General features: G+C 40.0%; 1 protein-coding gene across 1 annotated transcript; it reads left to right on the plus strand.

The window, feature by feature from the left end:
* The first annotated feature begins 983 nt into the window (after positions 1–983).
* On the plus strand, positions 984–1,430 carry LOC138897379 (uncharacterized). The gene has a single exon (XM_070183344.1). The coding sequence runs from the start codon at positions 984–986 to the stop codon at positions 1,428–1,430; it is 447 nt and encodes a 148-aa protein (XP_070039445.1).
* Positions 1,431–19,823: the final 18,393 nt, after the last annotated feature.

Here is a 19,823-nt window from a genome sequence, read left to right on the forward strand (position 1 = left end):
ACTTGACAATGGTAATTGAATGCTCTTACTGTCACGACCCAAACCGATGGGCCATGATGGGTGTCCGATCCCATCTTTTATACAGTTGCACACTCTATTAGAGGTCTGTGGATAGTCATGTATATCTAGATAGTATATGGCCTTGTCGACTTCTATTTTGATATATAGTTGTCCATAGCAGCCTTGTCGGCTCGCCCTACCGTATTTCGCATATATATATATATATATATATATATATATATATGTATATATATCTTTTGGACATGTTTCCTCACGTATGTTATTCACATGATTCAGCAGTTTATTGACATATGTTATGCATGATCTACCCCTATTTCATATTTATATCTTATCTTAGACGTATGCTTAGGGGTGTTCGTCAGGTAGGACTCGGGCACTCGTCACGGCCCATCAGTTTGGGTTGTGACAAAAGTGGTATCAGAGCAGTTTTATCCTAGGGTTGTCTACAGATCGTGTCTAGTAGAGTCTTATTTATGAATGTGTTGTACACCACACTTATAAATAGGAGGTTGCAGGACATATAGGATGTTATCCTCCCTTCTTATCTTAGATCATGCGATATAAGGATTCATTTTCCTAATGATATGTTATGTTTTCTGTGATGCCCAGGAAGGCTACAGTCGCCCAGAAGGGCAAGTCCGTGGATGACGAGACTACAAGTCAAGCGCCACGAGTTACCAGGGTTCGGTGGGAGTCTCATAGTGATACTCCATATCAGACTTCACATACCCTCCCCTCTCCAAGGGAGATCCAAGGGGCACCAGCTCCAGCGCCCGCCCCTGTAACCACAGCTCCTCAGCCATATGCACCGGGTAAGGAAATGAAAAATGCTACTTAGCTCTTGACTCGATTAGTGGCCGCACAGCCTCGGTGCCAAGATGTAGGTATTGGTCATGCAGATAGGGCCATCAGTGCGAGAGTTCGTGATTTCATTAATTTGGACCTTCCGGTATTCAATTAGGATGCAGAGGACTTTGAGGGTAATGAAGGCCACTGCGACTAAGTTAGTTGAACTAGCTTCCTATAGACTTCGGGATGTTGCAGTTAATCTGTACGAGTCTTGGGAGTTGTCCAGAGGTGAGGATTCCCTTACAACAGTATGGAAGGAGTTTACAGAGGCTTTTCTTCGTCATTATTTTCCACCAGAGCTTAGACGGGCCAGAGTTGGTAGGTGCTTGGCCCTTCAGCTGGGTAATATGAGTGTTCGGGAGTACAACCTTCAATTCGATTCTTTGGCTGGGCATGTTCCCACTATTGTATCAAAGATGGAGGATCGGGTTCACCGGTTCGTGATGGGGTTAGAGTCGCACATTCTTAATGACTGTATGTCGGTCTCACTTCAGTCAGGCATTGATATTTCTCATATTCAGGCATACGCTCAGGGTGTAGAGGAGTACAAGCAGAAGTAAAGGGCCGATTGTGAGCACGATAGGGGCCAGAGTAAGAGTCGAGATCTTCAGGTCTGTCACGCCTCGAGCTTGGGGGCGAGATCGGCACCCGGGCTCGGGGCATGACAGAAGAGAGTATTATAGCTTGGACTGTATTTTATCTCAAATTGCCAAACTTCGACGAAACTCATCTTCTTCGATTTTCTTACCCTCTCACCTTCACAAATTTACTTATCACTTGTTTGAAATAACGTAATACATGTAATCCCAAAATAATCTCATTCCCGAACTTATGTCGCTTAACTTACGACGGAAATTGAACGTACGGATGTAACATCTCATTTTCGAGCTTATTAATTTACCTATGGCGTACTTTCACGTACAAAAACATGGGGTGTAACAAGGGCCTTCTGGTGAGTTTCGAGATGGTCAGAGATAGTAACACCCGAGGTATCCAGCCTAGCCATCGGCTGGTGCACCCAGAATCGAATAAAGTGAGTTTCGTCGAAGTTTGTCAATTTGGGATAAAATACAGTCCGAGCTATAATATCCGACATTTATGGACTAGTGTCATAAAATGTACCACATGACCATGATAGTAAGGTGTATAAGGTGTGCTAAAAGTGAGTAGTATTTTAAATAATTTGAGATAATTCTTAGTTATGTAGGTAATTGATTAATTATTGATTAGTGGGGAATTACCAAGTTAATAAAGAAATTGGTAATTATCAAAAATATTTTGGATAAATCATGAACTTTAACGTGGCAGCAATATATGTTCTATTTGATGACTCTTAAGTCACTTTGAAAAGGTGGCAACATTTGAAGTAATACCTACTTTATCTCATTTGGCTAAAGATTGTTATTAAGAAAGCCAAATGTTATGGCCATAATTATTTTCCTTGCTTGTAGTAAGCAAAAATTCCTTTCCTAAGTAATAATCTTATTCATAAGCTTTAAAGAGGAATGCTTATATTTGCTAAGTTATGGATGAAGCTACGCAAATTCATACGAGATTTCATAAGGTAATAGCAATGGGATTTTGCGATTCTAAGGGAGTACGGTGCAATCTTTCTCAAGAACATCATACGCATTTTTCCCTACTTCGATCCGCCATTACGCGTTATCGCAATCAACGGTGTTAAAGGGATTGTCAAGAGAATCAGTCCAGGTATGTTAAGGCTAAGTCCTTCCTTCATGTTGGCATGATCTCGTAATTACATGTGTTTGATAACGAGGCATAAAGAGAAGTTCATACTCCTGAATTTATATACATTATCCTAGTCTCATAAATTACAATATTATCCTTATTGAGAGTTCATATTTAATTGAGTATTGTCTTCTTCCAGTCAAGAGAGCAGAGAGCCTATATATACAGTATTACAGTATTTTCATTACCACCGAGCTATAATAGATGGGCAGGCCCCTACTGGGCAACCTCTGATCAAATGGTAAGTTATATACCGAGCCTACTGTGGCCGAGCACCTATGAGCGAGCCCAGTTGGCCGAGATACAGAGCCTAGTATGGCCGAGTGCCTATGAGCGAGCCTACTACGGCAGAGAAACTATATATATACCGAGCCTTATAAGTCCGGACAACTATTTTACTTACTATATTGAGAGAGTTGAGTCAGTATCAGCAGGTAAGCATATCTTTAGATTATCTTTGACTCCCAATTACTTACAGCTATTATATTATCAGTTCAGTTTTAGCTTTTAGTTATTATGTTGTCTTACACACTCTATACATTATTTGGTACTGACATCCCTTTTGCCGGGGACTCTTCATTTCCTGCGTGCAGGTTCAGACAGACAAACGGATAGACCTCCTTAGTAGATGTTGCCTGAGTTCAGCTTGATCGATAAGCTCCACGTCCTTCAGAGTTGCCGGGTCTAGAGTTTTATGTACATATTATGTATATATGTATATATATATGTTATGGGTAGGTCGGGGCCCTGTTCTGATCATAGTACATCCATCAGTAGAGGCTTGTAGACATATCATGTCAGTTAGTGCAGTATGTTAGGCTAGTAGGCCTTGTATGTATATTTTGTTAGTTTGCCTAGGTATGACGTCCTTGTCGGCCCAACTTTATATTGATGTTTTGTCAGCGTTCGCAAATTGTCTTGCAATGTGGCCCATGGCCAAAGCATGACATTATATGTTCAGAGTCCCTTAGTCGCAAGTTGGTACGCAAGGATAGGTGAGGCACCGAGTGCTGGTCTCGCCCAGGTTCGGGGCTTGACAGAAGTGGTATCAGAGCAGTTCTGTCCTAGGGAGTCTACAATCCGTGTCTAGTAGAGTCTTGTTTATGGGTTTGTTGTGCACCACACTTATGAGCAGGAGGCTACAGGGCATTTAGGACTATCACTCTATCTTCTTACTCTAGATCGTGTGGTAGAGCTCAGTTGTAAGAAATCAATTTCTTAAACTCTATCTTATTCATAATACGATGATGCCTACATCAAGAAAGACAGTTGGTAAGAGATTGCATGTGGCTATGGAAGAATTGAGTCAGAGAAACTCGATTTTTCATGATGTTTATGATGAGTAAATGTAAGGTCTCTAGTAGATCATGTGTGTACTAAGACATGTAAGCCTCTTGATAAGGAGCCTTAAGGAAAGAATATCTATCCACCCTTATGGTGAAAGGCAATGAGAGATTCAAAAGATAGATATAAGTTTCAACAAGTAAAAGAAGCAAGATGAAGAAGGGTACGAAGCGCCCAGTTAATAAAGATTATCAGTATTTACAAATTCAGGCAGAGGAATATAAGCCTTTTGAGTTACCTTCAACAATAATGGAGGTACGTACAAATGGCCACACCCATTTTTTTTTTGTCCTATGGAAGTTAACATAAGTAGTATAAGAGAAGGACGGGATATCAGGATCCGGCTGGGGTTAGAGTAACCCAAAATAGTGAATGTATTATTTGCGTTAGTTGAAATTTTCGAAGGATAATGCAAATATGCTAATAGATCTCCTTGTGAGACACCCAGATGGTACACCCTAAAATAGTACAGCTAGATACAAGTACTATAAAGATGGGCACTGAAAGCCTGGAAAGAATAAATATTACCTTAGTGTGGCTCCCGTCCTTAGTAGACCGAGAACGTTGAGCAACCCGTAGAGCCATTGGATGGAGCAAAGGGGAGCTAAAAGCAAAATAATATCTTGTTGAAGTTTTCAGAATAAAGTGATAGACATAAATGTTAGAGAGAAATACGAATAGAGTCAATGAAGTATTATAAGTAAGATATGATACATGGATGATAACGGTAGATAAAAACAATGACAGTATTACAGAGCCTATAGTCAGGTGAAGGAAGAAACGAGAGGTGATAGGCCTTGAGACAATAAAAGAGTATAGGCCATAAAGTTATATCCTCATTTCGAGAAATAAGTTTGTGACTCTAACGTAATTACCGGAAGGAAAAGCTATATGTCCAGAGTAATAGAAATCAGTATGGGTTGGCATACAAGATAAATTAAACATGGGGTGTAACAATTCGATTTCTGTTATGTTCTTTCAAATCGGAGCATGCATGAGCATATCTCAGAATCTAATCATGGTTATTCAAGGTCCATAGGTCAAATGCAATGACCTCTGGACATTGAAGTTTTATCCGATGGTCCTTGCCTTCAACAGTCAATCTCTTCCCCTCAGGTAAAACCCACACTGATTTTCACCTCTGTCTCGTAGATTTCTACTCAATTTTGCTTGTATCAGCTGGTAATCTTCACTGTCCACCATCGAGTTAGAATCAGCTGAAAACCCTAAGCTTCAATAGCCACACTAAATATAAGCCTTCAATGCTCTTACGTAACACGATCAACTACCCAACACTGAAAAGAAACGCACACAGACACAAATGCTATCAATCATCTAAGAAATATAGAGTTCAAAGCTTAGTTTTTCTAAATGTTCTTTTCTTTCTTTTGCTGAGTACCGTCACTATTTCAAACTTGAGGTTCCTGGGGTCTTAAGAAATGGAGAAAGAGCCTTCGTTTGGTCAGCACATCTCTCATCCTTCTCGTTTGTTCATCTCATTTTAATGCTACAAATGTGTTAGTTATATTCTGAGTATTACAATTGTTTTATGGTGTTCAGTATGTTAATGGTTGTGTTCTATTAGTCAAATATCCACTTGTTATTATTTGTCCTACTTTTGAGTCTTTAATCGATGATTGATTAAACCGTTAATTGATTCCTCCTGATCTTTGTTCCTGAATTTCCAACAGTCTACATGTTTAAGTTATTATGTGTTCATGTTCACATGAACTTCATAGCTTTTCATTGATCTGCAGTAACCTTTATCCTTGTTTGTTGTATCTCTGTAGTTTTTGAGTCTTGAAGTTGAGCTTATTATTTGATAACCATGACTGAGATGAATCTGAAGGTGTTTAAGTTTATATCCTCTATCCTTTAACCTTAAGCATAAATTCTAAGTGTTTATATGTTTTCTTCTCTACTTATGTTTGTTAAACTACCTCTGAGTTGCCACTATGGTCTTTTATTTTTTCTAGTTGTTGTTGCTTCTGCTGACCTAATCGTGTTTGAATTAAAATTTATTCTCTTCTCCCAGTAGTCTTATTGTACACATTTGTTAAAAACTAAGTTATCTTTCATCATCACACAATCATGATCTTCTTTGTTATAAAAGACTGACAATTTGTTAGGATGAATTTGATTGTTTTCTTGATTAGTTAACATATTCAGCTGCATGCTCAATCTAAAACTTACTTGGTATCATACCTAATGTCTCTATTCCTTTAGGGTTTATCATTGATCTTTGAAAAGTTGACATGCATTTTATATTTTTAAGATTATCTTCCCTAGAGAAACAGGACCTAGTTACTCTGCTATAACCAAGTGATATCTTGTGAAAACAGAAGCATGATCATTTCATACTTAGATACTAATTTAGACTTAGGTTTGAGTTAAACCTGCTTTAATGAAATGCCTTTTCTTTATCTGTAAATCTTTCTCCTCATGACATGCTTAATCTAATTCTATAAATGTGTAAAGTTTCCCCTGTCTACATAAAATCTTTACTGTATTTGAAGTGTTCAAGTAGCAAACTGAATACTGCATGTTCCTGTTTAATTCATGATTTCACACCTTGTCCAGAACCACTCCAGTCCTTTCCCTATTGTTAATTTTAAAACTAAATTTGACCCCCTAAAATCTTATAAGGACCTTTGTTGATGCTATCTGAACATGATGATTTGTTTAGAAGCTAACACTATTAGGAGTATGATTCTGTAGAAATGCTTAGGGATTCCATATTTTAATATGTGAATTTGTAGACCTATTGAGAGAGTTAATCTTATCCCAGATATCTTTGATAACCTTTGTAATGGTTAGCCATGACTGTGTTACCTGAACCTTCGTTGATGACCTTTAAAGTGTTCAAGCAGTATTATCAACCTAAGTATGTGCTAAACGCAAAACCAATCAGTTCAGACTAGGTTTTCCAGAAACAAAAACCTCTGTATCAGTTGAGTTGTTACTCTATAGCTTTGCCTTTCCTTGGAATATTGTTCTACTCTAATGTTCAGACCTTTGTAGTATGCTTATGATGTTTCTGCTCCTCACTTGTATGTGTTTTAAAGTCAAATCTTTAGCTTCATGTGATAAATGTTTGTTTGGTATCCAATGTAGACTATATGTTCTTATGTTTGGGGGGAACGTATATTTTTGTGGTAAGTAATGCTATAGCATTTATTTAGATTGAAAGGGCCTCATTGGCATTTAAACCTGTAAGGAAAACATGTTGTTAGTACTTAATGGTATTTTGGAAAGTTTGACTCTAGGTTGGTTTGCCCTTCCCGACACAAGCATTGCCCTGGGCCTTGAGTCCCTTAGGAACTTTGAAGTATCGGGGGATTCAAGGGAGCATCGACCTTGAGTGGAACTTTCTTCTTAGCCCTTAATTCATTGAGACATTTAGTTCTTATTGAGTTTAATATTAAATGACAACGAAAGGTTTTCAATGTGAATTATTTGCTAAGTAGAACTGCCACATTAATATAATTTTCCACAGTATCGATTATTTTCTTATTCCAATTATTTGCCTATATACATGTCTTATATATTTGAATATGCTGAGAAAGTGGGATATACTTCTAATGACGTTCTTTCTTTTTGGGCATATATACATTTGGGCCTGCTGAGTTCCTAAGGAAACTCAGGCCCAAACCAGCTTCGCTGCATTTCTAAAGAGTCCAGTCAGCTATAGCCACTCTTCTCAATTGCTGGGCTTATCTTATTGAGGCCCAACCATTAGAGTCCAATCCTCTCTCCCTTACACCTTTCGTTACTGTTCATTATTTCTATAGCCTAGTTTACTGTTTCATTATCTTCGGTTACTGCCTTTTTCGTTTTATCATATTTTATTATCATGCATTCAACACTCATATATTAGATTATGTGCTTTCTCTTCAAGCTTTATACCACATGAAACATAGGCATACTTTAACTAATATAGGACTTAAAGGGAATTAGTTAGCAATTAATATTCTCCCCGCTAATCATAACTTGTTCATCTTTTACACTCACCTCTGTTAACCATGACTGTGTTACCTGAACCTTCGTTGATGACCTTTAAAGTGTTCAAGTAGTATTATCAGCCAATGTATGTGCTAAAAGCAAAACCAATCAGCTCACACTAGGTTTGCCTGAAACAAGAACCTCTGTATCTGTTGAGTTGTTACTGTATAGCTTTGCATTTCCTTGGAATATTGTTCTGCTCTAATGTTCAGACCTTTGTAGTATGCATATGATGCTTCTGCTCCTCACCTGTATGTGTTTTAAAGTAAGATCTTTAGCTTCATGCGATATATGTTTGTTTGGTATCCAATGTACACTATATGTTCTTTTGTTAGGAGGGAAAGTATATTTTTGTTGTAAGTAATGCTATAGCATTTAGTTTACATTAAAAGGGTCTCATTAGCATTTAAACCTATAAGGAAAACATATTGTTAGTACTTAAGGGTATTTGGGAGTAGAGTTTGACTCTAGGTTGGGCTGCCCTCCCCGACACAAGCATTGCCCTGGGCCTTGAGTTCCTTGGGAACTTTGTAGTGTCGGGGGATTCAAGGGAGCATTGACCTTGAGTGGAACTTCCTTCTTAGACCTTAATTCATTTACACATTTGGAACTTCCTTCTTAGCCCTTGAGTGAATTATTTGCTATGTAAAACCACCACATTAATATAATTTCCCACAGTATGGATTATTTTCTTGTTCCAATTATTTGTCTATATACATGTCATATATATTTGAATATGTTGAGAATGTGGGATATACTTCTAATAACCTTCTTTTTTTTTGGGCATGTATACATTTGGGCGTGCTGAGTCCCTAAGGAAACTCAGGCCCAAACCAGCTTCACTGCATTTTCTGAAGAGTCCAGTCAACTATAGTCAACTCTGCATTTTCTGAAGAGTCCGCTCTATTTACTCATCGTATCTAGTTTACTGCTTCATTATCTTCGCTTACTGCCTTTGTCGTTTTATCATATTTCATTATTATGTATTCAACACTCATATATTAGATTATGTGCTTTATCTTCATGCTTTATACCACATGAAACATAGGCAAACTTTAAATAATTTAGGACTTAAAGGGAATTAGTTAGTAATTAATCTTCTCCCCGCTTATTATGACTTATTCATGTTATACACTCACCTCTCTTAAATGTTTTTTTGAAGTTCAGGCTCTAATAAAAACCAGCAACCCATTTTCAAAGGAAATTAGAAAAAAGAATCGCCGGTCTTTGCTAACAAGGAATGAATCTATATTTTTTTCATAGAAATAGTAATGAACGGTCACCCAAATGAATTTTCAAAGATTCGCCTTCTTCATAATTTTTAAAACCAGGGTTCATTTAGAATCACTCTTTTTACGAACATTTTTTTAAATTATACAAGCATCCATTCTTTAAATTAATTACTTTCATAACTTAATAATTACATTCCTTAAATTATAGACTACTTTCAAAACTCTCTTAACCTTCAATAACTTTTATTTTACAATCTCACATCCCTCCTAAGACTTACATATATACTCCCTTTAATATATAGTAAGCCATGCTTTAGTAGTAATAAAGCATAGTATAAATAACTAATTTCTTAAGATTAGTCTATGTCCTATGGAGCTACCTCAGGTAGATTTTAAGGGGTTCCTAACACCGGTTTGCAGACCTGTAAGGAATATAACTTAATAATTAAATAGGTACCCTAGTATACCTTTAAATATTAGGTAGCAACTCTCTTTCATCAACAACGGAGAAATCACAAGTTAAATCATGTTTTGACTAGTGCAAAATAGGGTGCAACACATGGTAACACACTCCCATTTCCACTCGGGATTCTCAAGTCTCTGAATCAATCCACCTGGTCTCCAATGCTCACACTTCACTTGTTGACAATTTAGGCACCGAGCAACATACTCCACTATGCCTTTCTTCATTCTCCTCCACCAATTGTGCTGCCTCAAATCCTGATACATCTTAACGACACCCAGATGAATGGAGTACTGCGAACTGTGGGCCTCTTGAAGAATAAACTCATGTAACACATCCACATTGGGCACACATAATCGGCCCTACATTCGCAAAACACCGTCATCTCAAATAGAAACTTCTTTGGCATCGTCGTGTTGTACCGTGTCCTTAAGGACAATCAAATGGGGGTCGTCATACTGGCACTCTCTGTTGCGATCATATAAAGAAGACCAAGGAACCACGCAAACAAGAACCCGACTGGGCTCCAAAACATCCAATCAAACAAACTGGTTGGCCAAGGCCTGACATCTAGGGCTAGTGGCCTCTCTACTGCCGGTAGATATGCCAAACTACCCTTACTCTCCGCCCTTCGACTCAAGGCATCGGCCACCACATTGGCTTTCCTGAGATAATATAGAATAGTGATATCATAGTGCTTAGCAACTCTAACCACCTCCGCTGCCGCAAATTAAGGTCCTTCTATTTGAACATATGTTGTAGATTCTGGTGGTCGGTATAGACCTGACAAGGAACACCGTACAAATAGTGCCGCCAAATCTTCAAGGCATGAACAATAGCTGCCAACTCGAATTTGTGGACAAGATAATTCTTCTCATGAACCTTCAACTGCCGAGACGTGTAGGCAATCAACCTACCATCATGCATCAACAACGTGCCAAGGCCAACATGTGATGCATCACAGTACATCGTTCAAGACCTTGAACCCGTAGGCAATACCAACACTGGGATGTAGTCAAAGTAGTCTTGAGCTTTTGAAAGCTCTCCTCACACTCCTCGGACGATCTGAAAGGAGCACGATTCTGTGTCAATCTGTTCATAGGTCAGCAATGGATGAAAAATCCTCTACAAAATGGAGGAAATACCCTCACTCGATACCGCATGACCCAAAAATGCCACCGAATCAAACCAGAATTCACATTTTGAGAATTTTGCATACAACTTCTTTTCTCTCAAGGTCTAGAGCACAATCCTCGAATGTTGCTTTTGATACTCCCGCACATGTCGTCAATAAACACAATGCCAAATGAATCAAGATAGGGACGGAATACACTGTTCACCAGGTGCCTAAATGCTGCTGGGGAATTGGTCATCCCAAATGACATCACAAGGAACTCGTAGTGACCATACAGAGTCCTGAAAGCAGTCTTTGGGATATCCGGATCCTGAATCTTTAGCTGATGATACCCTGACCGCAAATCAATCTTTCAGAACACTCTGGCATCCTGTAGCTGATCAAATAAGTCATTAATGTGCGACAATGGATACCTGTTCTTCACTGTAACCTTGTTCAATAGCTGATAATCAATACACATGGGCATAGAACCATCCTTCTTCTTTACAAACAGTACTGGATCACCCCAAGGTGACACAATAGGCCGAATGAAATCCTTATCAAGCAACTCTTGCAACTGCTCCTTTAGCTCCTTCAACTCCGCTGGGGCCATGTTATATGGTGGAATAGAAATAAGTTGCGTGCCTGGTAACAAGTCAATAACAAAATCGATATCTCTATCAGGCGGCATGCTTGGAAGATCTGCCAGAAATACATTTGGATAGTCTCTCACTACCAGAACTAACTCAACGCTAGGAGTATCAATACTGACATCTCCCACAAAGGCTAGGTATGCCTCACACCCCTTCTTAAGCATCCGTTATGCCTTTAGGAATGACATAACCCTACTTGGAACGTAATCCAAAGTACCCCTCCACTCCAACTGTGGTAAACTCGGCATAGCCAATGTCACCGTCTTGGCGTGACAAACTAGAATAGCATGATAGGGCGACAACCAGTCCATGCCTAAGATAAAATCAAATTCTACCACACTGAGCAACAATAGATCAACTCTAGTCTCAAAACCACCAATAACAACTAAACACGACCGATACACATGGTCCACAACAATAGAATCTCCCACAGGCGTGGACACATAAATAGGAGAACTCAAAGAATAACGAGATATACCCAAATACGGGGCAAAGTAAGATGATACATGTGAGTAAGTGGAGCCTCGATCAAATAAGACTGATCCATCTCTATGACAAACCGGAACAATACCTGGGATCTGTGTCTAATGCAACCGCCTCCGTCCTACCCAAAAAAGCATAACATCTGGCCTGGCCTCCCCCTCTAGGGCGACCCCTTCCCGCTTGACCTCCACCCCTAGCTAGCTATGCAGGTGGAGCGGCAACTGGAGCAGTAGCCATGGCTTGAGAAGTCTGGGGCCCCTGTAGAATACGTGGAGCCTGAGTACTCAGTGCAGGTGCACCCCTCCTAAGTCTAGGGAAGTCCCTCACCATATGATGAGTATCACCACACTCAAAACAATCTCAGAGGATGTGGCTACTGAAACAGGCTTAGGCCTGGTCTGCTAGACTAACCGCTGAAAGCACCCTGTGCAGGAGGTGTACTAGATTGTGAAAGTGCATAATGGGCCACCTGAGACCTGGAACTAGCCGAAGTACCACTAGAAGCTGAAAGTGCTGAATGAACTTGATGACACACATAGCCTCTACCATGACGGGTTGTAACTACGGCACGGGTACCACTATATTTGGCAGAATCTCGATGCCTCTTGGCCTCCTTGTCCTCTCTATCCCGTCCTTGCATACCCTCCAATCTTTGTGCGATCTCTACCCCCTATTGATATGGGGTATCTGTCTCTAACTCTCGAGCCATGCCGAATCTAATACTATAGTTGAGCCACTCAGTAAATCGACGGACCCGCTCCTTGACTGTAGAAACCAAGGTAGGTGCATGTCTGGACAACTCACTGAATTTGACAGCATACTCTGACACTATCATGGAACCCTGGCGCAGCTGCTCAAACTCCGTGTGCCATGTGTTCCGTTGGCTCTAGGGAACAAACTCTCTCAAGAACATCTTTGAAAACTGAGTCCATGTGAGTGAAGCTGCATCAGCTTGACTACCCTCCTCATAAGCCTGCTACCACTGATACGATGGTTCCGACAGCTGGAATGTAGTAAAAGCAACCTCGCTCGTCTCTACAATACCCATGGTGCGGAGAATACGATTTCACTTCACTAGAAAGCCCTGTGCATCCTCTCTAGCTAGGTCGCTAAAAGTAGGAGGATGGTACTTCTTGTACCTCTCAAGTCTAAGCTGCTCCTCCTTAGATGCTGCTACCCTAACCTCAGGCTGAACTGGAACAACTGACTGCACTAGTATAACCTTTGGGACCTGATCAAGTCTGAGCTCCTCCCCCATCCTGATATGTGGCGGGTGCAAGTGGAATCAACCCCGCCTGAGCTAGAGTACCAAACATGCTCAAGAACTGCGAGGGTCTCCTGAAGTGCAGGGGTGGCAACAGGCGCCTCAGGTGCCCTCCCCCCAACTGGAGCCACTGATGGCTCATCTGTCGCAGTTCGGGCAGGTGCTCTAGCTGCACCACGTGCTCCTCCTCGGCCTCTGCCCCAACCCTGGCCTCTCGCAGATGTAGCAGGGTAAGGGGGTGTCTGATCGTCGAATCCGGCAGTGCATGTAATCCCCATCTGTGAGAGAATAGAAAGACAAAGATTCAGAATTTTGAAGTCAACAAATTCGCACGATAAGTAATCAAAGAAGTGAAGTTTCCTAACAACTCCATAGCCTCTCGAAGAAAAGTACAGACGTCTCCCTAACAATCTGCAAGACTACTAAACCTGCTTATGACTCGTAAAACCTATGCACCTATAGCTCTAATACCAACTTGTCAAGACCCCAATCTCCCTCTGTAGGATGTCGTTATGGCACCTAGTCTCTAAGACTAGGTAATCCTAACATACATGAAGAAATAACAGAAATAATGAAAGAACTTCAAATCTAATCCAACCAGCTATCATAAAAGAACTCCACAGCACAGCTGACAATAACTCTCATAATCTGGTGTGACTGAGTCATAAGCTCTATATGAGTATACTAAAGTATCCCTAGTACATCACTATCTAAATAAGTGTATGCAATAAAAAACAAGGACAGAGGGTAACTCTGAGGCTTGCGAATGCCGACAGGTATACCTTGAAGTCTTCAATCCGAAAGCTCAACTCACTGGTGCCTAGCCTGGTATGAGGTACCTTGATCTGCACAAAAAGATATGCAGAAGCGTAGTATGAGTATACCACAATGGTACCCAGTAAGTATCAAGCCTAACCTCGGTAGAGTAGTGACGAGGTCAGGTCAAGACACCTACTGGAATAAATAAAGAATCTGAATAGGTATGGTACAGTATAATAATGGAGATAAGGAAATGATACAATGAAGAAAAACAGCAAGACAAGCTACACAAAAATTAAGGAAATAAAGGCATCAAGTGACGAACACATAATAAGAACACTAAGGAAATGATGCGAACAAACACAAGTGATGTAAACGAAAGATAACAGCAAGAATCACGTCCGAGGTACCACCAAGTATCTCATTTCACAACCACAATCACAATATTTTCTTATATCACAATGGGAGCCTTACATTTAGTTTTGAAAATCATATTTCCCGAAATAGCTACCCGCGTTTTAGCCCACCTTATCACACCGCGTGACTTCAAGTAGTTCCCTTACTAGCAACACCCGTATAAAGCCCACATGATCTCACCGCATGCGTATCAACCCCTATCCTTATACCACCGCATGCGTATCAATATTACAACGTATCACAACTCGCACCTCAAGTGCCCAAATACCACAACTTGCCAAAAGAATCAACAACAACAATGTTTCCATAATAAATAGCCCATGGCTCAACCATAATGTGTATAAGAGTCTCAACAATTACAACTGAAAGTGAATAGCTCAACAGGAATGGTATTTCAACAATTGACAACTTAGCCTCAATGTGATCACAAATTTTACAACTTCAACACCAAAAGTCAACAATAAGATATTCCTAGAAATAACAACTTCATGTAAGGTAACTCAACAGTCAAATAATTAAGAAGGCAATAAAGAAACTGTAACTTTGACTAAGCATGTAAGGGCAATAATAAGTAAGAGATGGGACAAGTATTTACAATGTCAGATAAAACATGTGAGGATGGATGAACGATGATGGATATAACATGTTATGACAATTTTATTAAAGGCATGAAAATAATCTACATAGCTTAAACCGGTCAATTACCACTTATAGCCCGTGTACCCACTCGTCACCTTGCGTACACGGCTTTCATGTACCACAAATGGCAAAAAACAACTCCAATCCTAAGGGGAAACTCCTCCCACAAAGATAGGCAAGATACTTACCTCAAAAACATTAATTCAATCCACCAGTAAGCCCTTTTTCCGTGAATATCCGACTCTGAACGGCTCAAATCTAGCCAATAACTTTATACTATAAATAAAACCATAGGAAACTATTCCGGATAATAAAGTTGCAATCTTTAATGAAAAACAAAAAGTCAGCTCAAAAAGTCAACCCCGAGTTGCATCTCGGAACCCGACCTAACATACAAAATCTGAATACCCAATCAATAAAGGGTCCAACCATACTAAAATTATTCGATTCCGACCTCAAATCGACCTTCAAATCCTCAAAATACAGCTTATAATGATGGATTCATGTAAAATAGTCAAATCCGAGTTAAAATCACTTACCCCGATCAACTCCTTGAATCTCTCTCAAAATTGCCCAAAATCGAGGTCTCTAACTCAAAAGATGAAAAATGGGAACAATCGATCTGCCCCATTTCTACCCAGTGGTTCCGCTTCTGCGGACAATCAGCCGCACTGTGCACCTGCGGATAATCCATCGCAGGTGCATCTTTCACATAAGCCATGGACTTTTGCATATGTGGAGAAGAGATGCCCCTGCGGTCCCGCTTCTGCAGAGCACTGACCGCTCATGTGAGCACGCTTCTGCGGCATGCGGTCCAATACCAAAGGCCTAAATTTCGCATTTGCGGGGCCTTCTCTGCATCTGCAGATGCGCATCTGCGTGCCACACTCTCCACCTGCAGAGCTAGTGTTCCTTAGCAAACCTCGCTTTTGCGGCTCTGAGGCCGCATTTGCGGTGCCTCACATGCGGCCCAAAGTGCGCAAGTGCGATTGCACCAGACTCAGCAGTGTTTCAGCAATCAACCAAGTCCAAAATGATTCTGGATTCAATCTGAATCACATCCGGGGCCCCTGGGACCCCGTCCAAACATGCCATCAAGGTCCAAAACACATAGCAAACCTACTCGAAGCCTAAAAGCACATCAAAAAATATCAATTGTACGAAACACAACTTAATTCAAACCTATTGAAACCATGAACATCCAACTTCTTAAACTAACGTCGATTCATAGCAAACCAACTACGATTGACCTCAAAATTTGCACACAAGTCATAAATGACACAACGGACCTATTCTAACTCCCAGAATCGGGATTCGACCCCAATATCAATAAAGTCAACTCATGGTCAAACTTCTCAATCTTCCAAACCTTCAACTTTCAAACTTTCCCCAATTCAATCCTAAAAGACCTCCAAATCAATATCCGAACACGCTCCTTAGTCCAAAATCACCATACGAAGCTACCGGAACCGTCAAAACTCTATTTCGGAGCCGTGTACAAAAAAGTGAAACTCCAATTAACTCTTTCAACTTAAGCTTCCAACTTTGGGACTAAGTATCCCATATCACTCAGAAATTCACCCGAAACCAAACCAACTGCCCCAACAAGTCACATAACCACAATATAATATAGAGGAGGCAATAACTAGGGGAAACGGGGCTAAAATACTCAAAATGACCGGTCGGGTCGATACAAACATTCAATATCTAGGCGATTACTATAATACTAGTCGAGCATCCGCAAGTCAAAAACACAATGCGTCTCCTAATACACATACCATTCTCAGGCGATGCTATAAGGTACAATCCTTCTCTTAATATCTGAAACCTACCATACCGTCTAGAACTCGTGACCTTCCTTTCAAAAATCGAACCGTAACCTTGACCATGAAATATCAATTCCCACATGATGTACCTCCTCTATCATGCTATCATATGAAAACACGAGGATCCCATTCTCAACTCCAAATCACAAGAAGGATAGACATCCCATCTAGTAAAAACCTTCCACTAACTCAATCCCGTAGAACAAAATCACAACACATAACGAACTCCCCATGCATGTAAAGTACATCAATCGCAAGTTGTGGCCCAACCATCGCAAACTCCTTGGAACCTATTTGTACACAATCAGATCATTAGAACTAAATCCCTCTAAATCAACCAAGTCATGTAGACTTCCCAAAAGCAGAAGTACCTCAACATGAAAATCACTGCACCGAAGAACCCTTTAATGAATTTGAAGCTTCTTCTTTCACCTTTCTAATACCGCATTGTAGAATCAATAATGATATAGAAATATTGCAAGTCTCGCCACCATCCAATGCAAGCCCCAAGTCTTATCCATTCGCAAGTTCGAAAATAACTAAATACCATATCTGAGTCCTGAGCCTGTTGGAACCTTCTTGAAAGTCATTCACCTTGCTCTAATCACCAATGCGCAACCATTTCGCACCGAACAACCCGCATTCCACCAGCACATGAATATCCAAAAGAAGCAACAAATTAATTCCTTTTCCGTGCATACTACATCCACAACGAGTCTCAAACCTGAATCATCCCAAGACCTCTACATGCCCATAAGGTGTAGTACATCATATATCCAACCAATCTCATGCTCAAAATCTTCCTCGAGGAAATCTTTCTCAAATCATAGCTAATTGACAAGCACATCCTAGTTTAAGAACTAATATAACACGTGACCATGCAATCCAATCGTCGATAGTAGACTTTCCCACTTGTCTCGTAGTCATAGTACACATCATCTGATAGCTATGTTACTTCCTTCATAACAGCCATGATCTCATTCTACTATCCAACTGAATTCTTCTTAAACTCATGTAATCACTAGTCATAAAATTTTTAAAGACTTTGCCAAGTGCATACTCATCTCTGTGTTAGTTGTGCGAACCTCGTCAAATGATCCAAACTCCAATAGTAGCACAAGAACCTCCTCAAAACCCAATTCCGAGTCCATTTACCCATATGTAAAACCTTGGTCAACTCTTCCAACTTCAAGCTTCTAAATCGAGAGTCATTCTTCCAAATCAATCCTGAACTATTCGAAAACAAAAAACGGCCATATACGCAAGTCATAATAATTCATATGAAGTTACTCAAAGTATCAAACCACTTAATGGAACACTAAAGCTCAAAACGATCGGTCGGGTCGTTACACTTGATGAAATGTCTCATCGTGAATACTCCACTCATGATATAATCTAGATTCATATGTTTACCTTTGACATTGTTTTGTTGGTTGATGTTCAATAATATATATGTAGAGTCTCGATTCACTTTAAAGATAAATGTATTGGAAGTAACATTCATAATGTTTTTTAGCAAGCAAATGAATTTACGTTATTCTAAGTTGTTTGTGTAAACACGCGCACACACACACACGCACACACACACATACACACACACACACATACATACATACACACACACACACACACACATACACACACACACACAAAAACTGAGCTATAATTGATTGGGAATGGCCCAATATGGCATATATACTGTAGTAATTACCACCACCGAGCTATAAGTTGTTGGGAATGGCCCTATGTGGCATGCGTAATGTATTATAAGTGAAGGAATGCACTTAATGTATGATCATCCCAAGTGCTATAGTAATGATCCAAGAATGAGCTCCACATAGCGACCTAAAGATATCTTCTGAAAGACTGGGATAAACGTTCAAAATGACTTAAATATTGTAAGACTTAATATGAGTTTATGTAGGATGTTTCAGAGTCTTCTGGTGTATGTAGTTTATTTCATTATATTTGTCTCTTATTGTCACTACCCAAAACCACCAACCGGTCGTGATGGAGCCTAACTCACTGGTTAGGCAAGCTGAACATAATAATCACGAATCATAAAAGCAGAAATGATAAAAGTAATACAAGTCTAAAGCCATCAACATAACATAATAGCGTCGATACATAATAAATCCCCCAAAACTGGTAAATACATAGCCATGAGCTCTAAAACGGATATACTAGTCTGAATTACCAAATACCAGTACTATCTGAATGAAAGACAATAGTACAAAAATGGAAAGAGACACCAAGACTGCGGTTCAGCTCTACCTTGTCTCTCCAAAGATAACTCAGCAACAAGCCTCAGCTACTAGTGGCTCGGTCCAACACCTACATCTACATAATTATGTGCACAGTGTGGTCTGAGTACAACCGACCCGATGTACTCAGCAAGTATCATAACTAACCTCGACGATATAATAGAAGCAATAATTATAAATGATACTCGCTAATCATATGTACACTTCATAATTTTAATAAGTACAGAACAATAATATGATCATGTCATAAATCACAGATAGAACCACCCATGGTGCACACAACAACTTATCGTATTCTGATCAGTCAACAAACCAGCATATAAAGAAAATATGCGAATAAATCAAGTAAACAACCAAGGAAACTGCATGTAAATATTAAATGCAATAACCAAATCAAACACTGGCCAATATTTCCTCATAGTTTCAATAACCGAACCAAAACACTAATCAGCTTTCCACATACTGTGTACACCATGAAGAGAGAAACCTAAGAGGGTGACCATAGGAGGATTAATCCATTTCCACATGTTTCACAGTGTAGTCACATGCCATAAATATCAACCGCACGGTGTAGTCACACTAATAATCACAATCCGCACGGCGTGGTCACATGCTCGAAATCACAATCCACGCGACGTGGTCACGTGCTCTTAATCACAATCTACACGGCGAGGTCACGTGCACATAATCACAATCCGCACGGCATGGTCACGTCCTAACAATCATAATCCGCACGGCGTGGTC

The sequence above is a fragment of the Nicotiana tomentosiformis genome, chromosome 8 (genome assembly GCF_000390325.3).
Source record: "Nicotiana tomentosiformis chromosome 8, ASM39032v3, whole genome shotgun sequence".
Classification (NCBI taxonomy): Eukaryota; Viridiplantae; Streptophyta; class Magnoliopsida; order Solanales; family Solanaceae; genus Nicotiana; species Nicotiana tomentosiformis.

Excerpts from the sequence above, each read along its gene's own strand:
- LOC138897379 (XM_070183344.1), top strand. The coding sequence starts at position 984 with ATGCAGAGGACTTTGAGGGTAATGAAGGCCACTGCGACTAAGTTAGTT.